At 47.1% G+C, this 25,104-nt stretch overlaps 1 protein-coding gene across 2 annotated transcripts in view; it reads left to right on the top strand.

Moving 5' to 3' along the window:
* The first annotated feature begins 11,354 nt into the window (after positions 1-11,354).
* Positions 11,355-25,104, top strand: part of MSANTD1 (Myb/SANT DNA binding domain containing 1) — a 29,904-nt gene continuing 16,154 nt past the window's right edge. The window contains exons 1-2 of one of the 2 annotated variants that reach the window (XM_088540032.1): positions 11,355-11,442; positions 23,923-24,187. In XM_088540032.1, the coding sequence (XP_088396158.1) occupies positions 23,934-24,187 (254 nt within the window). In that variant the 5' untranslated portion in view covers positions 11,355-11,442; positions 23,923-23,933. Of the gene's footprint in view, positions 11,443-23,790; positions 23,806-23,922; positions 24,188-25,104 lie in introns of those variants that run through there. The other variant, XM_010212526.2, reaches the window with a different exon arrangement.

Raw genomic sequence — 25,104 nt, 5'->3', positions numbered from 1 at the left:
GATTAAACCATGGATAACAGATGTTCAACCAAATCCAAGTAGCTTGCAGAATAGGGAATTGGGGATTCCCCAGTTCCTTTAGGCCTGAGATAGCTGGCTATCTTAGAAATACAGAGGCACACGAGTAGCAGAGGGAAATGGAGATCCCGGGTGCTGCAAAGGACCTTCCCTGGTGCCTGTGCACCCTCCAGTGCTCCGAGCATGGAACAAACAGAAAAGGTGGAGAGTGGGGCAGGCTGCTCCACTGCAGGAGGATGGGAGCTGCCGTGTGCGTTTGGCCACAGCCTGGAGGTGGGAAGAGGGGTAAAATGTGCCAGTGGTTCTGCTGTCTCCCACGTAGGAGTGTGGAGCGGCCGGGCAGGGGGCGAAGACACCTCTCAGGGAGCCGGAGGAGCTGGATGTGGTGTGCAAGCTGCTGCAAACGCTGGAAGCAAATCCAAGCTGGGAGAAGGTAAATGGTTTAAACACAGAGGTTAGAGCCGTAAACTTGTCTTTGTGGAGGGAACAAGCAAACTAAACGTGTATGAATTGGAAAAGACACTATTTCTATTATTAGGATGTTAAGACATTGTATTAGACCCTCCTGAAGGGACAGAGAAGCAAAACGCGTGCTGGGATTGGGGTGGCTGGGAAGAACGGGGAGCCTGTCGTTTCACCAACAGTTTTGGATGGCATGGAGGGGGCCAAGGCTTCTGTGACCAGCCTGAAAAGACAGACAAGTGTGGAAAAGAAAAGCTTTGGTCCAACATTTTTGATGAGAAATGAGAGTTTGAGATGTGGGTGCTGGCACTGTCCTCTGACAGCAGTAAAGCCAGACCGCTGGTGCAAAAAGAGCTAAGCGTTCACGTGCTCGAGCAGACAAAGCCACTCCGGCTGCTCACCATGAGGAAGGCTCCGTCCTAGCTAAACTGGCCTTCAAGTGTGGGAGCGGGGCTGGCGCCGCCTTCCCCTTTCTGCCCCGCTGTGCCCCACCAGAAGATCCTTTTCTGTTTTAGCTCCAGATTTTGCAAATTTTGCAAATTGCAAAAATCTTTCCCAAGCTTTCGCTTGGTTTGGTGAGCAAAATCCTCACAGCATGTGCAGGTACCTGCTTGTCATAGACAGCTCAGCTTCTGTCACTACCGTTCAGTGCTCGCACACACGATCCTGTGCCCCAAATGAGTACCCCACATGGACTCAGTGCCCTGGGACAGTCTCTTCCTTCCTCAGTCTCTGTCTCTTCTTTCATTTAGGCTGCTCTGAGCTGTCGGGCACCTCACTCACACTGGCAACCGTGCTGGAGGAGCTACTGGAGCTGGGAGCCCTCAGCTGGTGCCAGGGCACCGCTGGCACCACGGGCACCAGCTCCAAGCGAGTCCCCCCTGTCTGGATATGTGTGAGCAGAGAAGCGCCCTTTCCAGCCCTGTGCCGTGTCCCAGGCCGCCATGGCACACTGCCGGAGGTTGGGACATCTCAGAGCAGGGAAACCTGCATGGCCTTGGTGTCTGGGGAATTCGGCCTCTGGCTTCAGGCAGCGTTTGCAAGTCCTGTTAAACCAGAATAACCGCAATCCGGCTTCCAAAACACCAGGGGAAAGCGGTACTTCCCAAAGCCTCAGCAAGATCAAGTGGTCTCCCCGAGTGCCGCGTACCTGCGCACGGCGCTCTGCCTTGAGGGGCCAGCGCATTTACCGGTTGTAGCTGCCACGATCCCTGTCTCTGCTCTCATCTTCCCTGTTGGTCCACGCTTCTCCCATGCAGGCACAGAAATTGTGTGAGAAGCTGTTGTTCTGCTAAAGTTAAAAGTTTAAATCCTCATAACTACACTGGGGTGAACCTGCTTGTGGTGGCTCCTCTACACGCTTGCACTGAAACCGGAGGCCGCGGCCGGCACGGGTCTCCTCCAGGGCTCGGCCCCGAAAGCCAGGTCCCTTCCAGGAGCTCTACCTGCCTGTGCACTGGCTTTGACGAGCACAGTTAAAAGCGGCTTTTGCTTAAGTTGCTGCGAGTTTTATATCAAGAGGAGATGAAAATCCCCTCGCCTCTCCAGGCTCCTTGGCCCTGTGACGCTCGAGCATTTTCATGTGTCCCAAGGCGCCGCCGCAGCCCCCACCGGCGGGTCCCGTCCCCGGTCCTTCCCTGGAACAATGAGCTCCTCAGGCGTCCGGCTTCTCTGCGCTGGCCCTGACTGGCTCTCGCGCTTCCAATCAGGCACGGAGGAAACATTTAAACACACGGCCTGTGGTCCGCCCGGCTCCGCTCCGCGCTGCGGCCGGCCATGCAGCTCAGCCCAGGTAAGGCCCCGCCAGGCGCTCCATGCGCGCGCAGGCCTCGCGCCGCCCTGCCCGGGCCTCGCGCGTCTCCCGCCAGCCTCCGCGCCGCCGCCGTGGGCACGTGCCCTCCGGCCGCCCCCGCGCGCCGCTTCCTGCCACTGCCCGCCGCTCGCGGTGCCCGCGCGCTGCCCGACGCCCTGCGCCGCTGCAGCCTTTGCTTCAGGACACTTTTCTCCCCAAGTTGTTTGTTTTGAAAGCTCTTAAGAGCCACGTAGTGTCAGCTGGGGTTTCTAATTAGCTCTGAATAGCTAGTCTGCTGCCACTCAAGACTAATTCTCATTAGCATTGCCGCTAACGAGCTCCAGTGTTTGCCCTCCTAATTAGCTCCTAGTTAGAGCTCCCTCCCTCCTTCCTATCCCAGACTGTGTGGCTGCTAATTGCGGAGCCGACCGCTTTTACGGTCGGGTTTCACGGTGGGCACCAGCGTGGTGCAGAGCAGCACCCGAGCTCCTCATGCCTGGAGGCTCCCAGCTCTCCTGCGAGGAGTGGGGGACAGAGCTCCAGCCTTGCAGCCAGAGGAGGAAATATTTTGCCTTTTAAACAGGTGGTGAGACTCTGGAGCCAGGCTACTTAACGCAAAGCACAACTTCCCCGGCTGCACCGCTTTGCGACCGTTACTGTGTGTCCGCACATACATATATATACGTACAACTTTGGTGCCGGGGTCTGGCTGGCCGGCGGCGCGTCTCCTCGTGGCCGCTCGCGCTGCCGGGGCAGGGCACGCGCGGGGTTAGCCGTCCGCCGCCGGCGTGCGCGCGGTATTTGGGTGGAATGCTCTTAGCGTGGTTTAACGTATGCCGGCGAGCCGGATTAACCCCCTCGCGCCCAGGGCCTGGGCGGGCTTCCTGGCGGCAGGCACGCGTGCGTGCGCCGAGCCGAGCCCGGCAGCCGGGACCCCGCAGCAGAGGCTGAGTAACGCGGTGGGAAAACCCTGCGGAGCGGCTGCAGTTACACACGCGCCCGCTAGACCAAAAGGCAGCATGCAGGAGCAGAGCGGTAAGTCGTACGCCTCTAACAGATACCTTGAGCTGTTGTGAGCCGGTCCCACAGACCTAGATCTGCTCTGTGCAGGCTTTCAAGCGGGGCATTTGCTTCTCAGAGAGGGAAAAGATGCTGCTACTCATGAAGGCTTTCTGATGGGCTTCTCTAGAGGTGCCCAGAGGCCTCCTGTTGCCACATCTATTGGAAATCCACTTTTTGCTTGGGCTCTGGGACTCCGGTTCCGTCATCGGACTCCATGTGCTCCAGTGCTCTGGGTAGGCAAAGGAAACAGCTGCACTGAAACCAATGGCCAGTCTTGATCTAGGGATGCTCAGATCTCTCCATCTTGACTCTTGCTTTTCTTTTTCTGAAGTGAGGGGTGAGGTCATGATATTAACACTACAGATTAACACTTTGAAGATAAAGATGGGTCATCCTCCTCTTTGGAAAACTAACTGAGAGTTGTGACAAATCAGGAATTATTTCATCATACTAGAACTGAAGGCTCTCATTCCAGAAGACCCAGGCAGGAGCATTCTGCAGTGAAAAAGGGATTTAAATATATCATGCTTATGTGAACAGCAATAGAAATTGCTTGATTGTGTCCAGATCTTTTAAATGCAATTACCTTAACGTGTAAGTGCTTAGATGGACCTAAGTTAACTGGGCGAGTTGGAACCGTGGAACTATGCTTACATAATGTTTTGCACATTTATCTGTTTTGTTCATTTAAGATTTAATCTTCTGGCCGTAAATTATTTGTCAGTTTTTTTGGCTGAAAAGAATCAGGATTTGGAACTGATCCCCTCAGGAGAAGATTTTTTTTTTTTTTGGTTTGATTGCATACATCCGAGTATGTATATACTTGGGAAACAGAAAAATCAGTGGTGAGCAAATCTGGGCATTAGAAATTAATTCAGTTACGAACTATTAAGAGGTTTTATCCGCAAGCAACATGTACTTGCATCACGTAACTTATTTGGAACTTTTAATGTAAAAATTGAGCTTGGTTTTGGAAAAAAAAAAAAAAAAAGGTGGCAAGTAAGGTGTTTGCTGTTTAGTTTTAGATGCAGATTATGGCAGGGAATTAATCAATGGTCATAGAAAGAAGACTGCAGAATAAAGTTTTCTGATGCTAAGACAGAGCCAGATGCAAAACACCTGAATGAGAGCTAGCAGATAGGCAATCCTTGCCCAGCAACTGGAGGACAGTTAAAAAGCCCCCCAAAACCCCATAAGAAACCTTTCAGATCAAAACTGTGCAAGTATTACCAAAATATTACTAAGAGTCATCAGGCATAAACTTACATGTCCTGCGAGGCATTTTATCCACTTGGTATACAGTATATGCTATGCTATACGTCTTGGAAGCCCAAGCTCGGAAGACTTTAGTGCACTTAGTGTCTGTGAAAGAACCCACAAAAACAACCTGAGCTTGGGTTATGACAGCTACCCTGCCCTTGAAAATTGTTAAAATAAATAAAAACATGTATGGGGAGCTTCTCTCGGTGTCTGTTGTCTTTGCCTCAAGAATTTCTGCCATTCAGAGAAGTTTGTAAACTACTGGCATATTTCCAAGCTTTTTGTAGAAATTATTTCTCTTAATGTGACTGTAAGTTAAATTGGAGTCATGATTTCTTGTTAAAGCAAGTCATAAGTTATATTCTAGAATAGAAGATTGGTGATAAAGTACCATCTATCCTGACAGTGTAGAAAGAATAATGCTGATTTAACTCATAGACATATTCATTGAGTAGCTTCCTCTATAGATCAGGAAGAGTCTTGACTCCATCTAGTTCAGTTGATGTTCTTGAGTTGTTTGAAGATGAAACTTCAGAGGATCTCAATCCTAATCCTTTCTTCTTGTAAGATAAAGACAACTCTCTGATCCAGGCCATTTCTTCCAGTAGAACAGCCTTTCTGCATAGCTTGTTAGAGAGGGTATCCCCTTAATTATTTACACTGCACATACCAGGTGTGCTGATTGTGAAATCTCCCTTGAGGGCTCCAGAAGGAAATGAGATCCTAATAAATGCACGAGATAGTGGAGCAGCACAGCTGGATTGAAAGTTCTCCTCAATAAAAATCAGTCATCTGTGTCAGTGATTCTCCTTACTTGTTTTTACAAAGCACATTATAGAAATTTATCTCAGTAAACTACACTGGAGGTGTCAAGAAACTGTACATTGAGGGAACTTCTGTAGTCTTGCAGGAAAGAACTATATCCCCCCAACCTTGTTCTTTCTTTATTAGAGATGTGGAGCTGAGGTGCCACACTGGGGATGACAAATGAGTTCCTAATTAGTATTATTGCATAGTGATGACTGAAACACAGTCCTAAAACTGCCTATAAAATTCTCCCTATTGGAATGCTGACTGAGATAATTGGAGGAATGTATTTGAGAAATACAGGGCTCCTATTTGTCTTGGCAAATGGAGAAATCTTCTTTGGAAGGTAGAACTGTATTTGTTTGAGACTCTTGTTGTCAAGAGCGTATTCAGCAAAGCACAAGGGAAGAAATGGCCGTGCCTGGATCAGAAACAGGAACAGAAACAAAAGTAAAGGTAGACACAGAAAAGAATGAGAAAGAAAGAACTTGATGTGAAGGATGAGGGAAAGCAGCGTGATCATGAGAAGGAAACGGAATATTGCAATAGGAAAAAAAAAAAGAAGCACTTATTTAACCATGAGCAATGTGTGGTGACCAGGAGAAACGGAAAATTCCTATCCTGGGGGATACAAAAAAATCCAATCAATAAAATTTAACTTTAAGGAATTCATTGCATAAACATCAGAAGGCTTGTTATAATTTTGGGGCTAAAAGAAGATTAAAAGGAACAGCTAAATGAGTAAGGCAGCTGCAAGGAACAAAACGAGTGCAAAGAGGGTATTTTTACCAAAGATGGTAAGGGAAGCTCAGGAAGGCATGGGTCTGTCTGCTATAAGGCTTGGGTAGAGCCCTCTGAAAAGCTGGTATTTTTAAAACGAAGAGCAGAGAGATGTTGGGAGTGAAAAGATGTCTTTCGGAAAGCAGAGGTCATGTTTGAACAGAGAAAATAGCAGAGAGCACACATTCAGGCAAGTTAAATAAGGAAAGCTGAACAGGCAGGTAAAATCAATTTTGAGGAACAACTTTCTAAACTTGCAGAAACCATAATAAAACCCCTTCAAATACGGAAAGAGTAGGAAGCCTGTCAATCAGGAGAGTTGATAAGCGATTGCAGTGTAACAAGAGCATTTCAGGAACATGAGACTCTCTCAGAAAGGCTAAATAAATCTTTGCTTTGGTGTTCATTTAATGGATCTCAGGGAGTTTTCTTTCCTGGAGCATTTTGATGTGTGAGTGTCTGAAGAACTGTTTTAAACTCAAGTGTCAGCAAAGCAGATTCAAGACAAATTGATAAGAAAGCATAGTACCATTGATAAAAATATGTGGTAGCCTCCCAAGAGTCCCAAGTGCAGTGTTGTTTAATTGTTTTGTTTGATATGAATTAAATAACTGTTGTGGAAAGTGATTTTTTTTTTTAAATAAAGGCAGACTCACCTAGGAAGTTATACTGGTAAATCTAACCTTCCTCCGGCACATTAGATTTTATTTAGATTAATTTTTGGAAACTAAACTGAAAAATAGAATTACTAAGGTACTTACAATACACTGTGTAGTCATCAAAATAAATTTTGGAGAAGAAATCTGCCTCAAAGCTGTATGCTTGGAAGCACAGGAGCTGGTAGGAAAAGGTATTTCTGTTGATCTGGTATTGTTGGTTTTGTCCAGTCCTTTGCCAATGCCCAACAGAGATCTAAGCCCTCAAAGAATAAGTGGGAAAACCTTCTTATAGTTTTGTGCAGATTAAAGTTCTAATTGGTTAAATATTAAAAAGCAAACAAACAAAAAACCCCACAGAGGGTAGGAATTGAATCATGAGCTTTCCTAGCGAAGGAGAATTACCTGACCACAAAAGTCTCTGTTGGCAGTTCTGTTGTTAAATCATCTACTAATGTTTTAGAAAAATGGACAGAAGACAAATTTTACTTCTGGAAAATTATCTTAGTAGTCAAAATTACAACTGTCGATGTGGATACTCAGTCATTAAAAACAACTGCATATTCTTAGCATTTTCTCACTCAACCTGGATGACTGCAAAGGGATGTGTAAGGGGAAACAAGCCTTGCTTCTGCATCTGTGGTGATGGGCTCTAAATTGGCTGTAACCCTCAGGAAAAGTATCTTGGTGTCTGTGAGTAGTTTTTGGAAAATACCCATTCAGCCCTTAGTAGTCATCAAGAAGACAAATAAGATGTTAGAAACTTCACAGAAAAAGAAAATACATATGTGTAAATCCATAATGTGCCCAAGTGTTGTAAGGTGCAGTAAACGGAAGAAATAGTGCAGAAAAAAACTGCGAAAAAGATTCAGAAGGGTTTCCGTGTCAAGAGAATTTGCACTTAGGATCGGGAAGGACCTCTTGGGTCATCTTACTACTGCTGACACTGTGTCTTATAGTCTTTTCATATGGTTACATATTTATCATATATTTGAGATTTTTTTCTAATTTCTATCAGAATTATCTGGTGTCTCTAATGTGAATTAATGAAACTTCATCAGCTTTGCTTGCATCTCCATAAGTAGCTTTCCATCCACTCATCCATCCTGTCTTTTCCCTGTGTTCAGCAGTGCCGTGCTCATGGAAAACTGAGCTGGATTCTAAAATGTTTTAGAGGGGGAAAAAAAAAAAAACACCCCCACACAATTAATACCTCATTTTCTCTTTTTCCATGGTGTACAGACTTTGGAAATTACATGGATCTTCTCCCCACCTGAGCAGTACCGACACCTCTGTGCTGTCTGCTGGAGGGAATGTAGGGAATATACTGTTGCATGTGCCACGAGTAGAAGGGTAATGCTTACAGAGCCTCTGGGTCATTCCTTGCAGGTGTTGCAAAACTGGTATGAGGCAAATGTTTTGATAGCAGGAATTAAAGAAGGAATTAAAGCCTCTACTTCTTTTAACAGAAGTCCCAAAGGGTACTTTTTAATGCTCTAGATAGATTATATCAAATTCCACCAGCAGGTGTCTTCGGAATTTTGAGAGTCCGGTTATGAGGTTGTCTAAACTTTGGGAGGGATTTTAAATTATCCCTTTGTTGAAGTGAGTGGGAAATCCTTTCTAAAAATCACTTTTAGCACAGACTGTTGCAGAATTTTATCTTTTAATGTTTTTAGATGAAACTAATGGCTGTATGTGACGGAGACTAATCTGAAATCTAATTTGCAATCTTGCAGCAAACTTTTGTTTCCAAATGGGCCTGAAATAAAATTCTGCAGCTTTTACACACCTCTACACTATAAAAGTATCTTGACAAATGTCTCAAATGGATTGCAAATATTTCCATTTTATTCAGCCTGCTCATCCATCCTAACTTTCAGTAAAATATCTCCTATTCTGTCAAAAACATCACTTTTCTGCTGAATACCTTCTATTTTGTAGTTAAAATCTTTCAGCAGGATTAAAATGTGCTTCTTCTCTCAAATGACTTTCTTTTCAGCTTCCAAACAGTGCTGCTTAACTCCATTTCTTTCATATATTGATTTGAAGGCGTAGAAAAAATAATAAAACTGAAGAAAGTCAGGCTTGCAGTATTTCAAAACACATGCATACACGTGTTCTTTAATCACAAGTATATTGATATATAGTAACTAAATGTAGCAACTGCCTACTTCATTGCATTGATTTGTGATTAAAAACAAATAGGCGAATAGCTAGTTCAAAAATTTGTCAGAAGCCCCCTTAGTTGAAGTGACTGCAGGAATTAAAGACATAATTAGATTACAGACACAATAGTTTGTAAAACTTTAGGAACTTTCTGTAGCTAGTTGGACTACAGAGGATTTTATGATCTGATTCACTATCAAGGAGCCTGCACTATTTTAATCTCTGTTTAAACAAAAGTTAACTCAAGGTAAAAGCGCTCTGGTGGTGATAGAGGTTTTAGTCTGACATGTTAACTCTAGAATAAGAGATGGGAGCTGTTGGTGTCAAGACTCTGCCATGCAACGTTGGCTCTGCCAGCAAGAATCTGCCCCACAAGCTTTGTGTGAGAAGAAAGCTGGAGGCGAATTCAGCATGTTGTGAGGAGGTGACCAGCCCAGCCATCTGGCTGAATCTCATGGTCTTAGCGCCTGACATGCCCTGCAAAGCCCCAGCCTTCTTCTCGCGTCCTGCATTGCAGCTCTCCCACCCTTTGGCCAAGACGCAGCCTGGTCTCCTCAAGGCTGCCAGCTCTGCCTTGCTCCGGCGCCACAAGCGCCAGGCCTTGGCCCTGCCAGAGACGCTGGCAGGGCTGAGAGCAGCTTCCAGGCCACGGGTTACCCACCGCAGGCCATGGACAGCTGAATCAGCACTTTCACTTTTTGTCTAACTACCCCCATCGGTAATGAACTCCTTCCCCTCTCTGGACGGCGGCACCTGCACCCTGCAAGCGCTCCCACGCTCCGCCGGCTGCAGGCCCGGCTGAGGGAGCCAAACCTGCCCCGTTGCCGAGGCCTCGGCTCGCAGCCTTGCCCGCCCTGTTTGAGATACAAATGATCGGCGCGGCGGTTTGCATGCAAATGCCTTAGTGGTCGTAAAGCTTTCCTCAGAAGTGGTCAAACTTGGGCTGAAGTCCTCCTCCTCCTAGGGGATATTCAAATTTCCCTGTCCCTTCCCAGGCTGTAGGCAACCGCTTGGCGCTGCCTCTTGAAGTCATGCCACCCTGCAGAGAGGATTCGCAGAGCCCGAGCGCAGGAGCAAGTGGGAGCCTGACTGCGGCCTACGGCAGGGAACTCCCTTGACCGGAGGCAGCAGCAGGTAGCTGGCTTCATTCCCAGTGCTGCTTACTCCACAATTCACATTTAAAAAAAAAATCATTGGATAAAAATCAAACGCAGCCCTGGAGGCAGAGTCCTAGCCCGGCAGCCCTCTCCGTGCAGGGAGAGGTCCCAACCACCTTGCCCTCGCAGCAGGTGTTATTTTCATGCCACCCCAACCGCACCTCTTCCTCCAGCCATATCTTTAAATGAAAGTCGGCGCAGCTGCTGTTGTGCCAGGGCTGTTTCAGGGAGCATGAGCTTGGGTTTGCCTCTTCCTAATCCCAAGTGACTATGTACTAAGAGGTTCAGCTCGGTCAAAATGGTGGTAGCATCTCCGCACAGAGGAAGCAAAACTTGAGGTACCTAAATACCTTCTTTTGGTGAAAAAATGAGCGGACTTTTAGGCACGCAATTGGTTTCTTGGAGGAGGGGAGAAGTCACAGATCATTTAGTTCTCAGGCTCAGAAATCATTTCCAGTTATGATGCTCTCTAGGTACCTCTCTAGTTTTGAGGCCCTAGCCCTAAGTGAATTAAGAGCGTGTTTCACTTGGAGAAGCGACTGAAGGGTGTGTAAGGGTGTCTGAAGCCCTAAATGACCAGTTCTCTTTTGAAAATTGACTTCAGGTTCCCAGTCACTTGGAAGCTTCTGAAAATTGTACTATCTCTGCATAAAATAAGAGATTACAGTACCTTCAGGACCCACCACAATTTAGAAAGATCTATGATCCTCCAGAAAACAACATTGTTTTGAGCCCTGGAAGAGTTTGGCAGATGAGAGAACAGTTGGGCAAAATTTATGTCTGTTAGTGGGTATTCGGTAATTCAAGGAGCAGGCAAGGCTGGCATCCTTTTTAAAGAGATACCTTTGCACTAGTAAGATGTTTCGATGAGGGTGTCTGACATACTCTTTTGGTGTAAGGTGAATAGCGGCTGGACGAAGGAGATTTAGGTTTTAAGTATTTAAGATTAGTATTTAAGGTTTATGGGCCAACTCAAGTCATTTATGGTAGGACTGCATAGCCTGGGGAATATGTTTGTCCACCCTGTTTGGGAGACTAAGCTACTTGGCAAACTAAACTCTCATTTAGACCTTTAAAAGATAAACTCACTAAGCACTGCTGACCTTCCTCCTCGATTGCTGGGGAATTTTTTCCCCTCTCCCCTCCCCACACACTGCAAGGTTCTGCCAAATTCTCTCTCTCCCAGATACGAAATTCTGCTCGGGGCCAGTGATCTGCTGTGAAGATTCCTGCGTTGACTTCAAGGCTCATGGAGGATCTTCTGTTCCTAGGACAGCAGGTACCAAAGGTTTTTTTTGTTTTGTTTTGCTTTTCCCCCACAACGCAGAGGCCTTAAAGTTAAGATGTGCAGCTGCATGTGTTTCTGTGCGCCGAGTTCTCTCAGTTCTGCTCCACCTTTGAAGAGCAGTGGGAGAGAGCAGGGAAGGGAGCTCCAGTGCAGCACTATCAGCGTGCAGAGACGTCGCTGCGGTGCCTTCTGCTCCGCTCAAGGAGGTAGAGTCACCCCTGTTCCCATTCCTGTGAGGAGCCACTAAACAGGTTTGTTCCTTGTGGATGGAGAAGTCCATATTAAAACGTCTGCTCTTGACCAGTGGTTTATGATTTGCGTTTTTATAGGGTTTAACTAGTTGATATTTTCTCCTTGAACTCATTTGCTTTCTTTCGGTGTTTTTGCTCCTGGTGCCTGGTTGATACCAGAGATGTGAGCTGGTAGTTTAGGAGAGCTGTTATTTTAAAAATTGCCCTGAGTTTCAAACATAATTTTGTCTCTTGATGGACATGCCTTTTTATGACCCAGTTTGCGACTGGGACTCACAGTCTCAGTCTCCCCAAGTATGTACATAGAGGATTTTCTAACAAGAACGTTCTTTAGAGGAGGGCATGGTGATTTTCTGCGTGTGCTGTAGGTTTAAATAAGAATCAGTAACAACATGTATGGTGGCATCCAGGCCTGCTTTTCACGTTAGCCATGTCTAGGGGTATGCCATGTATTTCTGAATGTCTGGAGACAGGGTGCTCTTTCCATCCCTGATGGGTGGTTTGTGTGTTGAGTGCTTTCCCTGGACTCTTCTGTAAGGTTATAGCTTCTTTCTCCTTCACCTATTCCCTTCTCCTCCTCCTCTAGGACTTCTGGTGGAATAGTTCTTATTAGAAATCAGCCATGTAAAACCCTGTGTGTGTGTGTGTGTGTGTATATATATGTAAAACCCTGTATGTGTGTGTGTATTTATATATATTAAAAATAGTGGTACAAATGTTGGCTCTCTGATGATTAACACTAATCAAATGTGTATGAAAACCTTATTTACAGGATTTATGTACCATGTTACTGCAGTTTCATAAAGACTACAGTGTTTGGGAACAAAATAGAAAGTTGATCTTGATGAACGTTTCTGGGTGCAGTGCAATGTAAATATTACATCATGTTAATAATTTTCTAAGACAAAGCCAATCTTGCTTTCCCATACTGAAGCATGTCAAAAGTAGTGGGAAACATCACTTCTGGAAATCACCTTAAAATTGAAAGTGATTCAAAAAATCTTAAGGCTGATAACTCCTAGCACCCATAATATTTTAAATGCTTAGACAGGAATTTACATGTGATATCTGCCTGAAGGAGTTCTCATTTGTAAGATAAAACAATATAGGGGGGCAGAGTAGAATAGAATACAATAATATTTCTAAAATACAGCAATTAGATATTGAAATACTCCCCAAATACTCATAGTAGTCACCATGGCCCGGATTCTTGTTTTCCTTAAGCCTGATAGCAGAAGACTGTTCTGAAGAAAGCTGAAAATGTGTATTATTTCTTTCAAACCAAACATCAGTAAGGATGTATGCAACTCTCTCTGCTTTCAGGCCCAGGAATCCCTGCCATTTTATTAATGGATAAACCATCTGGTTCTGACGCATCAAGGGAATATTTTCTGTTGTTTCAAAGCCTCTCTGGACTTTTCTTTTGTCTTTCATCTCTGCGTAAATGACTTCTTAGCCCTGCAAAACTTTGCCAAAGAAACAAAAAAGAAAAAGAAAGAAAAGTTAATTTTTCAGTCATGGGGGTCTGCCATGACCCGACATCACAGCTCCTACCCGGAGGCTGGTGGAAGTCTGGATGTCAGCTGGAATTATCTGATAGCTTTTGGACAATACACAGAGAGGCCCTAGGCGGCTCGGAGGCCGGGTAGGGAATGGCACATTGGTCTCCAGAGAATTTGTTTGTTGAGGGTCGTCCCAGGGACGAGGGTGGCACTCGTGTGGATGGACAGTGCTACGCTGTCCATCTCAGGCGGCAGAGATAAGGGAGCTTGGCACGAACATTGCACGTAACGTGGAACCACTCTTGCCAGACTCGCTGTTTGTGTTCAGAAAAGCAGGAGGCTATTTGGGAAAATGTTTTCTTTGGTGGTTTTGCCAAAACCAGCTTTGCAGCTGGAAGACCTGGGCAAGCATCTCTCTTGTCCTATTTATTGGGGCGCCCCAAGCCCCTGTTTCAAAGATGTGTATCCAGCTGCCCATCCACTGTAGTGCACGTCTGGTGCTCCTGCCAGACCTGCGCTTGTGAATGCTAAGGTGTTCACAAAAAGCAATAAAATGCTCTTGCAGGGGCTTCAAGGTATTAGTTTAATCTTCAATTAACTCCTGCTGAGGTTTGATGAGAAATCATTTGAAAAAAGTGTGCACGAGGTTTAATATAATCTGCCTGGCCAGTTACTGTGAAGCACCTTGCGTGCAGGGAAAGCTGTGGCCAATGGAGCAAATCACAAGGCTAGGACGCAGTATTTCAGAACACACTTTCTGCTGCCTCAGCTGCCTGTTTTCTGCTGCTTTGAGTGGCTTCATTCACTGAAGTGTTCCCACGGGGCAATAAAGAAAGTATAGGGAAAAAGCCAGTGCAAATAGTAAGTTCAAGCATGTAAATCGTGGCAGTTAGGTTAAAGTTGGAGTATATTAAAAAAAGAATATTTTCCTTTATGTTGCTAGCAAGACCCTGACAAGAAGCAGTTAGTCTCCTCACTCTGCCCTTATCTGAGAAGTTTTGTGGATCGGGCTGTGGAGTATTTTCTAAATCCTTTCCAAAATAAAAGTTGAAGCTGGGCCAAGTAGTTCTTACAAGATCCTTTTACAGAAAGGTGAGGGGGGTGGTGTGGGGAGAGGGGCCCGGGGTGATGGCAGGAGAGCGTGTCCCCGGCGAGCCCCGCTGCTGCGCTCGCTGCGCACTGCACATGCAACACACTGGCCACTTTTGTAACTCAGAGAATGAGATACTGTGATGTGAACTGGCTTGGATTTGTTCTGGGGTTTTATGTTTATAAACTGTTTAGTCTTCTGCCTCTGCAGTCGGATGGCAGCTCCATGTTATTTTGTTTAAAAAAAATCCCTGGTCCTACAGTCACAAAAGTAATTTTATATAATCAGAAACACCCGACAACCTTCTGAGCAGCTAAAGATTTGCTTATGACCATGGGGATCCAAAAGAACTTCTTGTGCCTATACAGAAATCTGTCAGCTGAATTTGCAGGCATGAAACGAAACAAAATGTTCCCTAGTGCCGTTCACAGCTGCCACAGACCCCCCTTGCACAGCTCGTCAGTACTCGCATCTGCGGTCTTGGTGCCTCTTACCCCGGTGTTCTCAGGTCCCACATATTTTAGGTCCCCCCCTTAAATCCTCTGGGTTCAGGTTCTTCGTTATGCCAAGCCTGCCCAGCTTCCTGGGGTTCAGCTGGAAACGGGGAGCCTCTGTGCTGCTGCACACGGGGTCTGCAGGTTTGTTACTGTTCAGAATAAGTTAACTTGACCGATGACTTTTTAGCTGTGCCTGTTCCTCGCTCCACCTCTGCTCACATATATTAATTGAATCCATAGCAGTGGTGTCTGTCCATCTGACTGCTCCAGACCGGTCTGTCCAACGCTGAGTTCAGACGTCCTCTTCCCGCCTCCCTGAGTGGCCTGGACATCCCAGGCACCAGCCGTGCCTGCCTGCTGGGCGGCTGCCTCCCCGGCTTTGCAGCCACGATGAGTTGTGTGAGCACTCCCTAGGCTCAGGGAGTGCTGATCCCCTTAATCTATAATTTAAAATACTGCTTGTGCTCCACTTTGATCTTTTCAGCACAGGAAGGATAGCAAGTCTTCTGTCCTTGCTTTTGGTGGTGTCAGTTTTGTTTGTCTCCGTACCCGAACACCCAACTTGCAGCATTGACAGCGTATTCTGTGTTTGGTATTTCCACCCAGTTTGACAAGTGAGCTGGGTGTGTGCACAGTGTGTATGTGCATGCGCTCAGACTTATACTTTTTCAGATCTATAGTTTACAAGACCAGATGCTATGCTGAATGAAGGACAGCAGGGAGAGCGTAGAGATCCCTGGTGGGGTTTGACGGCTGCTGCCGAATGTAGGAGTGTTTCCCTGCAGCAGTGGCTGTGCGTTAGCTCAGGAGGATTTATGGAAGGAGCCGGAGGGATTTCCTCAGCTGCCTGGTCAGGAGCCTCCCGTGTGTAACTGCGCCCCGGGTTCTTTGCAGTGCAGGCGTCGGGCTCGCTGGCTGCGCTGCCCTGCAGCCGGGAGCACACGCGCCTCTGCTCAGCCACAGCCGAAACTACACGACCTGATGCCCAGGTTGGAGGAGCTGGAGTTAAAACTGGGCCCCGATGCCTGGAGCTGGATCGGGCTGTAGCTGCTTGTGATAAACAGCAGAGTGTCCCAGAGAGAAAGCAGCTGGAGAAAGGCCGGAGCAAAGGGGGAGCACAGGCTGGCGGTGAGAAGCAATGTGGCTGCCCCAGGCGGGACACAGGCTGGCGGGTCCTCCTGGCTCCCCCTTGGCTCCTTGGGACAGGACTTTGTGCATGTGGAGAATGAAGAGGAATCTCCCAGGGAAAGTGATGGATTTGAGTGTCTTCTCCTAACAGCACGGCTCACCTGGCCTGGCAAACCGCCTGGCTGAAAGGTGCGGCGCTGCAACGTGGACACTGCAATAAACTTCTCTGCCTTGAGATGGCTTTGGAAGTAGAGTCGCAAGGATAAAGCTAACTGGTGTCTTTGGCTTGCACCCGCAAAAGCTCTCCCTGTTCCCCTTGTGAGCTTTTCTGGAGATGGCAGGTCCTCTTGCACGGTCTCAGTTACCATTAGTGGCCACTGCACCTGATAAGCTGGCTGGCTATTGCGGTGGTGAATTTGGTTTTACTTATCTCTTTGGCAGTTGCTGTCCCCGACAGGCTTTTATTAGCGTTGTCTGAACTTTACAAGCTGAAACACTCTCCTCGAGTTTCCATTCCTGAAGCTGTCCTGCAGAAATACCCACAACACCATTTACGTTTTGGCTCTTGAATCTTTTATGAACTAATACAAGAGTCTCCTGTGCCCTAAATATTTTACCAGAGATGGTTTGTAATCTTGAGAGCTTCCCTTTGTAGGGTGAAACATAGTTTTGTGAGGGGGGGAAGGCTGCCATTGAGTGCAACTTGGGGTCTCTCCACTGAAGAACTGAAGCGGGAGCAGCTTCTCCGCTCGGCAGACAACTTTGTTGTTAACATTTTTATTTAATTTTTGCTATATCCAGGGAGTTGTGGCTGCGCAGCAGGGCCTCATCCCACCGCTATCCACGGGAGCCGGGATGGCAGTGCCCTGAGCAGGCCGGGATGGCAGTGCCCTGAGCAGGCCGGCAGCCCTGCGGCGCGCGCCCCGCTTCCCGGGCGGCCCTTGGCGGCGCGGCGGGAGGCGCCGCGCGGGCGCACGCAGCTGCGGGGTGGGTTTCGCGGCTGCCAAGCTAGTAGCGGCCTCGCGGCGGAGGGGCCGGCTCCTGGCAGGGAGCCGCCGGCGCCTCGCGCTGCCCTTGCGCCGAGGCCGGTGGTTGCTGGAAGGGGGCCCGATCCGCCCTCCTCGCCGAAGGAAGCGCAAGGGCCCGTTTACGCAGCGCAGCCCTAGTTCTCGCTGCCAAGGCAGTGCAGAACCTCACAGGCCTCGCACAAGTTCCCTCTCCCTGCCCTTGGCCTCGCATCACTTGTGTGAATCTGGGGGGTGACTTCTCCCTAGGGGGCTGATAACCCCCTTGGAGGATTTGGCGTCGCTACCTTCTGCCCTCCTGTGAGCGAGCGATTGCGGCTGCAGAGGGGAGAGCGAATGGAGCAGACCCTTGGCAAAGCTGCTGCCCTGATGGGCCTTTCGGGACATGGAGCAGTGTCGCTCAGCCTGCCACCAAGGACAGGCTTTGGGGCAACGGGGATTTGGTTTTTTAAATATCTCAAATTCAGACTGGTTTAGATCATGATCTGAATCTAAACCAAACTGTTTAGAGCAGATTCTCAAATGAATTTACTTCTGAAAGAGAAATATTTGCATGGTGTTTTAGGAGCAGTTTTTTAAGGAGTTAGGTCCCTTTTCCAGCATGTGGCACGTGAAAACACGCTAAAAACTAAACAAGGGCAGGAAGACTTACAGACTAACCCCTGAACTAGGTGGGATCTTTTCTTTCAAAATGGATCTTTCGTGTGAGAATGAGGAATCTTTTAGTTGGAAGCTGTCTGATTTTCACTGCAATCTTGTTGCCTGCTTAGTTGATGCTCTGTCCTATGTGCTGGCTCCATATGCTACAGTCTTGTGAATGATTTCCTAAGAGCTGGCAAAGCTCAGAAATGCTTCCCTCACTATAAATTGAACAGGGAGCAAGACACACACACGATTGATGCTCTCTCTGCTGTTTATCTAAATTTTTAAGAATAACGCCTGTCTTTCCCTGTAGCAATGAAAGCTTAGGAACATGTGTGACTGAAAGTCCATCTGGTCCAATGTCTGTCACTATATATTGTAAGTGCCAGATGTTTTGGAAGGGGGTATTCGTGGTATACAGCCTGGATATAATGGATTTTTATTCCCACTAATCTGATGAGTTATGGTCTAAAGCATAAATGTGTCTGCTAAACTTCAGAAGAGTTAGCACTGTAATTTTTAATCTAATTATCATCAACTACAAGTCTATACTTCACTGGTTTCTCCAAACAGTGAATTCCCTGGGTTCCCTATCTGGTCCAGAAATTTCCCCTTCTAAGGGCCTAGGTCGTTTCACTTGTGTGCTGGGTTTGCAGTGATGCCTCCTGTGCCCTGCATGGTCCCATGGTGAAACTGTGTGGCCGCCAGCTGCCCTGCTTCGAGTTCTCCCCGCTCCTCTCGCCGCCGCTCTCCATCCTTCTCTCGCAGGCTGGCTCCGTGTGAAGCCGGCTTCCATGGTTACTACTAAAAAAGGCAATGGAGATATTTTTGGTCAGAATCTGCCAGTTCAGCAAGATCAAAATGTTTTGGGAAAGTGCTTTGATTGCAGCAAAATTCCAGCAGGACGCTGCCCAGCAAACCCAGAACAGGGAAACTTGTGCAGTTCCTCCTGGCTCACGTGCACTTCCTTGGCTGCCCTGGCCCAGCAAGCAGGGAAACCCGCCAGCCCCGAAGCAGCAAATCCATGGGGAAATGTTCTTTTCTTGTTCTCTTGTTCTAAGTGTGGAAATATCAAAATGCTCTCTGCAAAGCAGAGTTATCTTTCTCTGCTCAGCACCTGCTTTCTCTAGAGTCCCCATTCCTGTTGTCAGATGTCTTTGCAGGTGTGAAACGTTTATTTTAGGGGTACATCAAAGCTCTTCAGCCGTGTGATGGACTTTGCTCAGCAATTATATTGCTGTCACTTGACCCTCCTGGTCTGTCCTGGTCCCAGTGTTTCACTTACCTTGTACTATGTCCAGGTTAGACTGTAGACCTTCTGACAAAAGGATTTCTATTTTTTTGTACACTACGAGACACCTACTCGGCCTGAGGGAGCTGTTATCCCTGTTACCTTTCAGCATGGTTGGTCTCTTTGCTCCCTGTGTGAGCAGCATTGTGTCCTTCCCCTGCTGGGAACTAGCTCTTTAATGGAGGTGAGAAGGAGGTTTCTTCTCCTTGGTCACCTGTCCTTGCCTGCTTCCTCTGGCCACGTTTTTCAGCATCCATGGAAATGTATTTCTCCTCTCATTACTTTTATTACTCTTTGCAAGTTGCATTGTGAAGCAATTAGAGACACTGAAAGCATCTTTAATAATTGGTTAGAAATAGGGCGTCTTAGCCTAGGGGACAGTAAAATGCGGGAAAGGAGCCAGACCAATGACATAAGACGGCAGCTTAAAACAGACCAGCCTAAAACATAGCATCCCACTGCTGTGCTAAACCCAGATGCCTTCGTTCTTAACACATCCTTGCAGTCTTTTGAACCGAGTTATCAATGTGTGTGTGTGCCAAAGATATAAAAGAGAGGATGAACATGTGCTCAGCACTGGCTGCCTCTTTCAGCACTATCCACGGGTGTGTGTCATTCCTGGTGGGGCAGGTTGGCGGATTTCAGCCTGTGCCTTGGATACCCCCCTTTCAGCAATGTGCCCAAGGCATAGGGGCCCAAACAACTTTCTTTTGACTTGTAATTGAGATGTTATAGGACCAAAGTAGCCTTAGGCAGCATATTTTAGAGAGCTGCACCTCTGTCTTTGAGGGCTGCAGATGCTGTATCTCTAGCTGGGACCTCCTCCTGCCAAGGTCACTGCCCAGAGTCTCTGTGTCTCAAATGGTCTTTGCTGCCAACTGCCATCAGACCCTAGCGTCTTGTTGGAGGGCATATACGAACCAAAATGAGTGTACTTTGGTATTTGAAATCTGAATGAACAGCGACCTGTAAGCCATTGCCCCTCTATGGGTAGCTGTTTGGACTTCAAGCATGGAAGTATGTTTAGAAGTAGGTGCAGAAACTTCTTGGGGCTTAATGCCATAAATTCTAATTAGTGGAGAAGGCACTGCCTGACTTTTTCTCTCCCGGTCCCTAACAACAGGGTCCGACATGCTCATATGTAGTCACACTTTAATGACTTACTTTAAATGACACACTTTAGTGACTGGGGTTGAACCCCAGTAACCATAACTGTTGTCTCTAGGCAAAAGCAAGGGACAAATCTTCAAAGTTGGTGGAAGGAAGTTTAATGTAGCTTTAGCCCACACTTGCAAAGCCAGAGACTGTATGTGCAGTCGATGATCGCCAATCACATGAAGTGCAGCCAACACACACGTTATGATTGAGTTTTCCAAACTCCTTAGTGTCATTTACAGGCTGACTGCATTAGATCCACCTCTGCTCACGGGAAACCCTCACGCAGCTCAGGGCTGGGCCTGGCTGTGTTATCTGTAGAGATGTCCAGGAAAGGTGGAGCAGCTGCTCTTCCAGCTGGTGCATGTCGGCCACACGAAGGTTAAGCTGGCTGGAAGGAGGATGCACAGAGGAGCCTTCTGGAGGATCGTTGCCTTCGCGCCACCCGCGCTTGCAGGCACAGCGCGGCATTGAGAGGAGACGCGTGAGTGAAACCCTCAGATCCCTGGAGTTTTATGAGCATGGGAATATCTTCCAGACTTGCCACTGCAGCGCGGGTCAGAGGAAGGGACTGGAGAGCCCAGTTAAACTGGGGAGCGGAGAAGAGGAGCTCGCTGCTGCAGAGGGAAGGTGTCTTTGCAAAGACGTCTCGGCAGCTCTCCTGGGGCCTTCAGCGAGCCAAGGCCACGGTTTCCAAGCGAAGCAGCCTCCTCTCTGTGCAGAACACCAGCTTCTCCAGTTGTTCTGCCCCTCTGTGTGAAGCAGCCTGATGCCAGAGGAGCCCATGGCGAGAGGCGGCGGCGCAGGGGAGCGCCGCGGGTGCTGGTGTGAGTGCCTCGGTGCCGAGGGTCTGGCAGGGCTCCGCACCGGTTGCTCTGGCGGGTCCGTGACCAGCCTGTCCTCGGGCAAACAGTGACTGTGAGCGGGCCACTGAGCTGAGGAGACATCACAGAATCACAGAATGGTTGAGGTTGGAAGGATCTCTAGAGATCATCCAATCCAACCCCCCTGCATAACCTAGAGCACATCCAAGGGAACATCCTTAACGTCTCTTCCGAAGGAGGCCTCCGAGATCCTGTGCCAGGCAACGCAGGGGGCCAGGAGGGCTGAGGGAGCCGTGAGGCAACTCCATAACCAATATCAACGTGTTCCTCAGAGGAGGGGATAAAACTTGAGTCCTGGAGACTTCCATTCCCTTCTGCTGCTGAGGGGAAGGGAAGAAGCGAGGTAATAGTTGAAACCACGGCTTTCTTTTTATTTATTTTTGTAACAGATGTTAAACAGCACTCTGCCCTGTATGGGTGTCAGCTACTCTAACAGGAAACACACACAGCGCAGCAGCCGAGGTGTGTGGGGCGGAGGAAGCGGCCGCGTGTCTGTGAGGCACGTGTGGGCCAAAAGGGGGAAAAAGAGAAAAAAAGGGGGAAAAGACCCACGTTGCTGCTGGCCACCCTGTCCTTACCTGCGCTGGCTGCTAGGTTGGAAACAGCAATGCAATTCTTTAGAGCAGAGATCATACCTAGCTTTGTTTTTTGTTTTTTGCTACCTGTGTAACAGAGGTATAGGTTGTATGTGTTTCAGCAGTGTTAATCAATGTTTTCAGGTGGATTAATGTCTGGAGGGGGAAAAGCAATGCTGTAATGGATGAATCAAGTCTGAAAAGCAGGCTAGGCTTTGGAATAAGATGTGTTTGGTTTAGTCCCAAATCAGGCACTGGAATGGCAGCAAGAGGCTGGTGGTCATTTTTCCTAAACCACTGTGTTTCTTCCTTAAATCTGCCCTGCTGACCCCCTGTCGCTGGCTGCAAAGGGAGTCCATGGAATTTGGTAGGTTTTTATTGATTTAGATGTGTGGAACCCAAGGTTAAGTGATGGGTATTTCGAAACAAAACAAAACAATAAATTAATAAAATGAACCTGTCACCAGCTGATCCTCTTCTGACCACCATCTGTCCCCTGGTCATGTGATGTCTCCCAGCTGGCCACCCAAGAGACAAGCCATGCGAGATCATCATGACAACATATGCTGCTATTTACACATTTTTAAAGGTAATAGTTGCTAGGCTGTTATATTAGTAGTTAAAAGTAGATGTTTGGAAGCCTTTTTGTTTTTTTCTTTCTTTCTTTTTTTTTTTTTTCCTAAGGATGCCAGTGACTCAGCAGGTATATTTCTAACAGAGACATGTTCAGGGTTAGACCACTGGGAGCTCTTATATACAGTAGATCTGATTCCTCCCTGCCTCCCTCCCTCCCCCCCTTATTCTATGGTGCATTTTTGTGCCATTTGTAATAAACAATAGAAGAAATAAAATGGGAAGAAGGCAAGGAGACTGCAAATTTTATTAGCCTACCTTTTAGGAACATTATGTGCTCCCTTTGCCATCTCCAGGATGCAAACCAAGCTGTGCATTTTTAAACTATTGTTAAGATCAAGGATGTGGTTATGAGAAGACTTACAATTTATAGGATACTTAAGCATTAAGGATTGAGGCACAGAACATTTCCTGGGGATTAACGACTGACTGGGTGAGCCTCAGGCCATTAACCCCTGCCTGTCATTAATCTTCAGGAAATGCCCTGCAGTGAGGTCCTTATTGCTGTTATATGCTGAAACAGAAAAGATAATAACAAATAAAGGTCCGTGCCTTCTTTATTTATTAATATTTACGTAACAGGGCTGCCCGTGGAACGCAGGGCAGGAGCGTCTCGCCGCGCGGCCGGCGCGTGTCCGGTCCCGGCTCCCGGCGCCGCCGCGCGTGCTGGCCCACGTTGTGCCGCACGGTCCAACGGGATGAACGGGCGCTGCCCCTCCGCTCCGACTGCGGGCAGGATGTAGCCCTGTGGAGAAAGCAGCTCCAAATGCTTGTTTTACAGCAAAGCAATTTATTCGCAGTTCTAAGCGTCTCGCAGCCTTTTTTAACTCGTTGAATAATCCTTTTAGGTTCCCCATAAAGCAGGTGAAATGCTTCTGCTGCAGTCCTAAGGCAGAACACGGGCTGCATAAATAGCATCTAAATTACTGGGAATGGAAAATACACATACAGTAATACATACCTACAAAGGCAAATTCATCCTGACAGGACTGCAGTATGTGCTTATCAGCAGCAAAACATCTCAGGGAGGGAAAAGGAAAAAGTGGCTTTACATTAAAACTGCATATGCATTTCTATATATATTTAAACACTTAAATACTGTTTTGTGCATGGTCTTAAAAACAGATGCAGGCACCTTTTTAATGAGCCTGCCTGCTTAAACATTTATTAGGTTAGAGAGATAGAGTTTTCATAAAGCTGGCTGGAGCTTTTTGCAGAATATCGGTGCAAAAAAAGCTTTTTTTTTTTTTGGCTTTATTTTTTTTTTTGTGTGTGTACACGGCCTCAGCCCTTGCAACCTCCTAGAGAGTCTGTCAAGGCGCAACTTAAAAGCTCGTTCAGGCGACCATGACCCCCCGCCAGCAGATTGTCTGCCTAAAAGGTAAGGGAGAGCTAAAAAGAAGTAGAAACTTAAAAGTAGCTTCTCAAAGGCTGCATAGATCTTTTTTTTGTTAAACCTAAAGTGTTTAAAAGCTTTAATATTGATGGCCTGTCAACTTTGTCCTGATTCTTTGGCTTTCAGTTAAAAGGTTTTTGTTGTTGTAGCTTATGCAGTTGCTCTGTTGCTATGGAAACGTGACATCAAAATGACGTTTCTCTGTTTAAAAGCTTTTAACTAAATTCCTGCCTGTCAGATGTAGGCCCCATTTTGTGCACTCAAGCTTCAAGCTGTTGCAAAAAGGTTTCATATGTTCTCTTGTCATTCAAATTCTTTATCCACATATGCATGTCTTGCACTACAAAAACCTAAACTAAAAACTCAATCTATATTAAGTGTCCTCTTTTAAAACCCTTTTAGGTCAGTCAGCAATGGCTGCAGCAGAAATTCCCAGTTACATTGTTTCTTCTCAGACTGAGAAACACAGAAGGGCCAGAAACTGGACTGATGCAGAAATGAGAGGTTTAATGCTGGTTTGGGAAGAATTTTTTGATGAACTGAAACAAACTAAAAGGAATGCCAAAGTTTATGAGAAAATGGCTAACAAACTCTTTGAAATGACGGGAGAAATTCGCCACGGAGAGGAAATAAAGATAAAAATTACAAATATGACATTCCAGTACAGGTAAGCTCCAGTTATTTCTTTTTTTTTTCCTTTATTCTTTTAAGAGATTTTAGCGGGGGCACCGCAGTGCTATTTGCCTTTGGGAAAGAAGTCGCCTTCTATAGAAGGAAATCTGTAGATAAAAGATTAAAGATTGTTCGTATCGCTTTTAAAATTCTCTCTTGCCAGTGCTGTTACGTCATTGTTAATTTTACCCCCCACCCCCTTTGATTTCAAACTCTGGGACAACTTTGCTTCTTTGTAATTAACTTGCCGTGCTATGAGATAGAGGGGTGGGAATGTATTTAGTGGTAAAAACTGATTATTTTGGGTTATTTTTTCGCTTCTTTTCTGTTTTTTTCCTCCCTCCTTTCTGCTGAGGGGACTGATTGTGTTAGCTTGGCAGCAGCTCCTTGCAGGAGAAACTACTGCAGTTCCAAGTGGCCAGTGAGAATGGGGCTTGGGAGGAAAAGTTAAAAAATGCAAAATAATGTATTTGGGAATGCCGTGCCTCGAAAAAAAGAATTTTTTGGCGGGGGGGGGGGTGCTTTCTGAGCGTGCAGGGTTACAGTGCGCGGGGCCGGGCTCGCTGCGGGGTGACACTCGCTGCTCCGCTCGCGGCAGCCCCCGCCGGGGAGCCGGGCCCGGGCGCCCCCGGTGCTGCCTCCGCGCCGGGGGAGGCCGGAGGTGCCTGGGAGGCCGCCCCCGGCGCAGGCGGTGTCGGGCAGCGGGGGAAGCTGCCTGTGGAAAACGGGAGGCGTTTGTGCGTGTGTCCTTGCGAGGGGGGATGCACAGGAATATTTGCATATCTCCTTTCCGCCCCCCCCCCCCTTTTTTTCCAATTCTTATCTCCGTGAGACACAAACTGCCTCACACCACAAATCCTGCGCGGTGATTGCAGCTATGTGCTTGTAATGCCAGAAAATCAAATATGTGAC

Source organism: Tinamus guttatus, unplaced genomic scaffold, assembly GCF_059628265.1.
Source record: "Tinamus guttatus ecotype Peru unplaced genomic scaffold, ASM5962826v1 Tinamus_guttatus_pri_ptg000052l, whole genome shotgun sequence".
Classification (NCBI taxonomy): domain Eukaryota; kingdom Metazoa; phylum Chordata; class Aves; order Tinamiformes; family Tinamidae; genus Tinamus; species Tinamus guttatus.
This window is presented reverse-complemented; position numbering and strand designations above follow the sequence as displayed.